The sequence below is a fragment of the Nicotiana tomentosiformis genome, chromosome 9, assembly GCF_000390325.3.
Source record: "Nicotiana tomentosiformis chromosome 9, ASM39032v3, whole genome shotgun sequence".
NCBI lineage: Eukaryota > Viridiplantae > Streptophyta > Magnoliopsida > Solanales > Solanaceae > Nicotiana > Nicotiana tomentosiformis.
In genome coordinates, this window is record NC_090820.1 from 101,650,472 (window position 1) to 101,657,416 (window position 6,945).

The window sequence follows — 6,945 nt, forward strand, 5'->3', positions numbered from 1 at the left end:
AAAATATTCAAGCATAATATACTGGAGTTCGAATTTTTTACATGTGAACTTCCAACATAATATACTGGAGTTCCAGCATAATATGTTGGAAGTTCATACACAGGTGCTCCAATCTTTAATATATTATGCTGGAACTTTCCATGTGCTGGATTCCAGCATAATATGCTGGAAGTTCACACACATGTACTCCAATCTCCAGTATATTATGCTGGAACTTTCCGTGTGCTGGAATTCCAGCATAATATGCTGGAAGTTCATACACAGGTGCATTAATCTCTAGTATATTATGGAGCACATGTGAACTTCCAGCATAATATGCTGGAAGTTCATACATAGGTGCTCCAATCTTCAGTATATTATGCTGGAACTTTCCGTGTGCTGGATTCCAGCATAATATGTTGGAAGTTCAAACACAGGTGCTCCAATCTCTAAGTATATTATGCCGGAACTTTCCATATGCTGGAATTCCAGCATAATATGTTGGAAGTTCATACACAGGTACATTAATCTCCAATATATTATCTTGAAATTTTTCGTGTTGTAGCAAAATAATGGCTATTTTTCAATGACTTTACAAACGCTGACTATTTTTCAATTACTTGTCCGAAAACTGGCTAGCCGGTGCTATTTTCACCATAATACAACATATAATCCATCTTCCCTTATGATAGCAAACGTAAGGCACAAACTTCACCAAATATAAGGGGTGAGATTCAAAAATAGCCGGATTTACAAGTGGTAATTGAAAAATAGCCACAATTTCAAAAGTAATCGAAATTTAGCCACTTTTTATGTAAAGATAAATCTGAACGAAAACATTGTTCAAAATTCGGAAAAATACTCCAGCATAATATACTGGAGTTCGAATTTTTTGCATGTGAACTTCCAGTATAATATATTAGAGTTCCAGTATATTATGCTGGAACTCCAGTATATTATGCTGGAGTTCCAGTAATATACCGATCGAGCATAATATATTGGAAGTTCATACACATGTGCTCCAATCTCTAGTATATTATGTTGGAACTTTCCGTGTGCTGGAGTTCCAGCATGTTGGAAGTTCATACACAGGTGCATCAATCTCCAGTATATTATGCTGGAACTTGTTGCAATAAAATAGTGATTATTTTTTAATGAATTTATAAATACTGACTATATTTTAATTACCAGTCCGAAAACTGGCTAGTACTCACTATTTTTACAAATGTAAGAGTCCACACATTTATGTTTCTCGTTTGGAGCATGTTTGATCAATTTTTCAAGTTCAGCTTATTTCGAACGTACAAGCAAGGTACTGTACGAAATTGTAGCAGAATAATTAATGAGATGCATACATACACGAATATACATAAATCCATAATTACATATTTGCACCTTTCTTTACTATTTTAACTAGTATACAGTATTACGTATCTGACTTCTCATTTATCCTAAGCTAAACAATAAAAGAATATCTTTCACTTCTATATACAACTTTAGCTCCTCTGCACTGTATCTTTTTCCTATACCTCTATTCAAACCCCACAAGTTCTTGCCAAAAATAAAAAATAAAAATTAAAAAATTAAATCTTCCTTTTGTTGAAAAAATTAAAATTTTAACCCAACAAATTGCTAAAATTAACTTTAGACCCCACGATTAATCATCTCCATGTACTGCTGTAACGATTGTTCTCTCTGTAACCTCATTTCTTCATTGAACTTCGTTATAAACGCTTCCACTCGCCGGTTCAACTCGTCCTGACTCGGCGACGGTTCAAGTATGGTTTTCCTCTTGTTTTCAGTTTGATGAACCGGGGATTGACTTCCGTGATTCTGCTGCCATGTGTTCAGGTGCCTCGTGAGCGGCACGTGACGACCTTCTGTTATCTTCTTCCATGTACTCTCTAATGTCTCATGTCTCTTCACCCTCGCTACCCTCAGTGATTTAACCCCTGTAATTCCAATTATTTACAGAATTAACCTTAAAAGTGTTTAAACTAACAAAAGAAAAATGATATTTTTAAAATATATGAGTTAAACATACTACTATAATAATTATATAACAAAAAATAAAAAGAATTAAACAAATATAAAAAGATATATGATTCATAGTACATATTAATAAGAAAATAATATTCTTCTGTTTTAATTTAAATGACACTCTCATTATTAGTTCGTTTAAAAAAAATATACTTTTATAATTAAAAATAATTTAATTTTAAATTTTTTATTTTACCTATTTTATTTATAATGAGAAATTTTTATAATCATATAAATATTACGGCACACAAAATTTTTACCCCTTAAATTTTTAGAAACATAAGTTTCATTTTTTTTTTCTTTTCTTAAATTCCGTATCGCACTTCATCTAAATTGAAATCTTTTAAGGAGTATTACACAAAATGGAAAGATATGAAAGAGTAGTAAATACGAGTATAAATTTTTGAATCGTTTCTAAAAATATATTACGCTCTCTCTCAAATTAGATGATATATTTTTCTTTTTAGTCTGTTTAAAATAAATAATATATTTTTAAATTTAAAAATAAATTAACTTTAAACTTTTTATTTTATCTTTTTTATAGTAATACTAAGAAACTTTTATAACTACATAAATATTATTTTCCCATAAAGTTTTTATCCTTAACTTTTAAGACAATAAGTTATAAAAGCGCTTTTTTTTTTTTTTTTTTAAACCCGTCAAAAGTATGGTTTATGAGAAATGTATATTTGTTACCTTCAGGATTCATTCTCGTAAGCGGTTTCCGGTGACCGAACCGGGAAGAAACCAGCGGTTTCTCCGTCGCTAGCTGTTGAAGCAGCTCCGTTTCCACTTCAGGCAACGGCGTAACAACGGAATTCGAAATCACAACCTCATCACCATTTTCAGCTTCAACCACCTGCTCCGGTTCAATATTTACCGGCTCAGGTTTCACCTCTAACACCTCCGATTCATGTACCGGTTCAGGCGATAACTCAGACATCTCCGGTTCACTCATGTTAACGTTTGACTGGGAAATTGCTATCAAATCTGAAAGCGGAGTTGATGTGGCAGACATCAACGGCTGTGATTGATCGCTAGAATGTTCCTTACGGTGTGACCGAGAAGTAGCGGCGATGATGATGATTATACAGTTGAGTAAAACGTAGAGGTAAGGAGGCTTGAGCCAACTGGAAATAAAGCTGCTCCAAATCGTAGGGAATTCATATAAAATTAATGGAACAGAGGCTTTAATTACCATAGCTGAAGATACTGCACCAATTGAAATTAGCAGAACTTTCATTGATAACATTAAGTTGCTCGTTGATGGTGCCATTTTCGTAAATTCTTGGCTATGTGGTGTAATTTTGCAAGCTGAAATGGTTGTTATTTGAGAATTGAGAGTGAAGATAGAAGTACGGACTGCAGAGATAAGTGTTGAGAGAGAAAGAGAGGAGTATAAATAAGAGATGGAGGGCTGAGGACGCGTATTTGTGGGATAAGATGAAATCTGAGCCGTTCGATTAGGTAAAAGAAAGTAGGCAAGACGAGTTTGGCTTCTTTCTTTTTTCGTTTTTTTGGGTTTTTTAGTTTTCCATTTGGTATATATTTGAAAGGACGGATGCTCATAATTTTTGAAATAAAAATATATATGTAAAAATTTACTAAAATTTTAATAAATCTTATAATAGAACTTATATTTTTAACAATACAATGAATTTTTTAAACTCATTAAATTTATTTTTTAGATTCGCTTTTGTATATCTAGTACTTGCTCTGGTCCACAATAAGTGACATTTTGGTCTTTGGCACACCCTTAAGTAAATACTAACTCTTAGAATTTTTTTTGACTAAATTACCTTTAATTTTAATTTGCATATTATTAACTTGACACATTGTGATATGTAAATAAAGACAAAATTAAAAAACTTAAGTTAATTTATTCTTAATTATTAAAAATGACACTTGTTTTGAACCAAATTAAAAGAGCAAATAAGTTACTTATAAAGAACCGGAAAGAGTACTATTTTTGGGACACTATTAATTGAAATTCACCTCAAAAGATTTCACTTTGAATATAAAGTGTTTCGATTAAAGACAACTTCATGCGTATATAGTGTGACAATGTTTAACAATGAGTTTGAGTTTGACTTTGAACTGAGAGGGAGTAGAGTTGCCACGAAGCAATTATGGTAGTTGATTAAGGATAATTATTACTTGTATGTTACTTCATGCATGGAATTTGGTGTACTAATTTTTTTTATTACTAATAATATAGCTTACGTACTATGTCACGACCCAAAATCTATAAACGTCGTGATGACGTCGGACACCACTGTCAGTCAAGCCAACAATTAATACTTAAATGGGTTCTCATTTTTGTTACTTTTGAAATCAAATTTTCCTTCAATTTAAATTGTAAAAGATGAAGTTTACAAAAACAAATAATAATATCTTTAAAACTTCCAATACAGCACAAACCATAATCCTCCCAAAACCCGGTGTCATAAGTACATGAGCATTAACTAGGAATGTAGAATAAAATACAACAGCTGTCTGGAATACAAATTGGACAGGAAAAATGTAAGTACTCTGAGGGAGACTATGTTAGTTGCGGATATAGAATGCAGCTCACCTAAGTCCCCGCCATAATCGCGCCTCTACGCTCACAAGGCCACTAAACATATGTGTACCTGCACAAAAATGTGTAGCAAGTATAGCATGAGTACGTAAATCAACGCGTACCCAGTAAGTATCCCGCCTAACCTCGAAAAAGTAGTGACGAGGGGTCGACCCGGACACTTACTATGGGCTATAATTAATATATCAATGATATGATTAAGCATGGATCACGTAGAACGACTGTAAGCCCGATATTATGAAGTAAGTAAGCAATTCTTTTGTTAACAAGAAGTTTTTTCCCAAATTCATTTTTCATCATTTTAACAGTTTATATCTCAGGTCAATGAGGTAATATCAATTATTATAATTTCCGAAGCAATTAATACAATCATGTGCAAGTCATGCCGAGGTCGTACGGTCCGATCCAATAATAAAAATAAACGGTGCACTGCCGATGGTTGAACGGCGCGAACCATAGATACATCTATAAATTTTCCCGCTAGGGAATCATACATGCGACGCGGCCAAATATAAGTTTAACATTTAAATCATATTTCTTTCTTGATTCTTTTTAAAATAATGAAAATTCAACTTGAAACTTTTTTTAAGGAAATTACCCCGCTCGCAAATTATACTTGCAACGCGGTTACACATAGATTTCTTAAGCTATTATAATATTCCTCAATTCTTTTCGAAATTTCGAAGTTCATATGAAACCTTTTAAATCTTAAATTCTTCAAATTTCCATTCTTTCAAGACAATTACTACTCAACCTCAATCTTGCTTCTTCTCAAGGCAAACAATAACATAAATCGACATCAATGTCAACAAGGCATGATGTAAACCTAGACTACCCGGACATAGGCATAACTACCTCGTGCATACGTGTGCCCCCATAATTAGAAGCATATATTAATTTATTTTATCTATGGGGTTAATTCCCTCTTATAAGGTTAGAAAGGAGACTTACCTCGCTCCAAAGTTTCATAACCGGCTTCTGAGCCCTTCAAACAACTTGAATCGATGCACCACGCTCTAAAACTAGCTAATAATTATGCAAACCCATTAATATATACTCAAATACTCAATAAAATCTAATTTATAACAATTTCTAACCCCGATCGAAATGTCGATAAAATTACCCTAGGGCCCACGTGTCCGGATTCTGAAATTTTTCGAAGTTAATCATTAGCCATGACCTTATGAACTCAAATATATGATTTATTCCCAGTTCCATGCCCAAATTCGTGGTCAAAATCCAAAAATATCAAATTCTAGGTCTTCCCCCCCACAATTTATACTAATTTCCATGTTTAAATCCTTATGCAAACCATGTATTTAACTTATAATAAGTGGGAATCACTTATCTTGAGTTGCTTGCTGAAAATCTCCCCTTGAAACTCTTCAAAATTGCCCAAACCAAATGAAAATGGGAGAAAAAATGGGCCAAGTCCCGTTTTAAAGAAATCCCACTGCTCAGCGACATTTTCGCACATGCGGCTCTTAGGCCACTTCTGTGCATCCGCTTCTGCGGAACTCCATCCGCACTTGCGGCTTTGCCGCTTCTGCGGCTACTGATATCGCACTTGTGCCATCGCAGGTGCGTAAATTCCTTCCGCTTCTGCGATTCTCAGCAGCTTTGGCTCCTTCCGCTTCTGCGAGCCATCTCCCGCACCTGCGGGCTCGCACCTGCGGCCCTCTTCATGCAGGTGCGGTTACACCAGATGCCCAGCTGCTTCAGCTCTTCCTCAAATTCAAATTCGATCTGTTAACCATCCGGAATCCACCAGAGGCCCCCGGAACCCCGTCCAATCACACCAACCAGTCCAATAACATAACACGGACCTGCTCGAGGCCTCAAATCACATCCAACTACATCGAAATCATGAATTGCACCCAATTCAAGCTTAATGAACTTTAGAACTTTAAACTTCTATATTCAATGCCGAAACCCATCAAATCACGTCCGATTGACCTCAAATTTTGCACATAAGTTACATTCGACACTACAGACCTACTCTAACTTCCGGAATCGGAATCCGACCCCGATATCAAAAAGTCCACTTTCGGTCCAACTTCTCAAAAACCTTCAAATTCCTAACTTTCGCCAAACGACTCCAAAATGACCTACGAACCTCCAAATCCACTTCCGGACGCGCTCCCAATACCGGAATCACCGTACGAAGCTATTCTCAGACTCGAAATTCCAAACGGACATCGATAACATTGAAATGCACTTCAACCCAAATTTATAGAGTTCTTCCAAGATGCTAACTTCCACAATAGGTGTCAAAACGCTCTCGGGTCATCCAAAATTCGATTCGGACATACGCCCAAGTCCAAAATCATCATACGAACCTGCTG

At 35.0% G+C, this 6,945-nt stretch overlaps 1 protein-coding gene across 1 annotated transcript; it reads right to left on the minus strand.

Moving 5' to 3' along the window:
- Positions 1 to 1,345: 1,345 nt before the first annotated feature.
- Positions 1,346 to 3,402, minus strand: LOC104114498 (uncharacterized). Its single transcript, XM_009624954.4, has 2 exons — positions 2,716 to 3,402; positions 1,346 to 1,931 (listed from the first exon to the last, which is right to left on the minus strand). Exons 1-2 carry the CDS (start codon positions 3,293 to 3,295, stop codon positions 1,624 to 1,626), a joined length of 888 nt encoding a protein of 295 aa, XP_009623249.1. The 5' UTR covers positions 3,296 to 3,402; the 3' UTR covers positions 1,346 to 1,623.
- Positions 3,403 to 6,945: the final 3,543 nt, after the last annotated feature.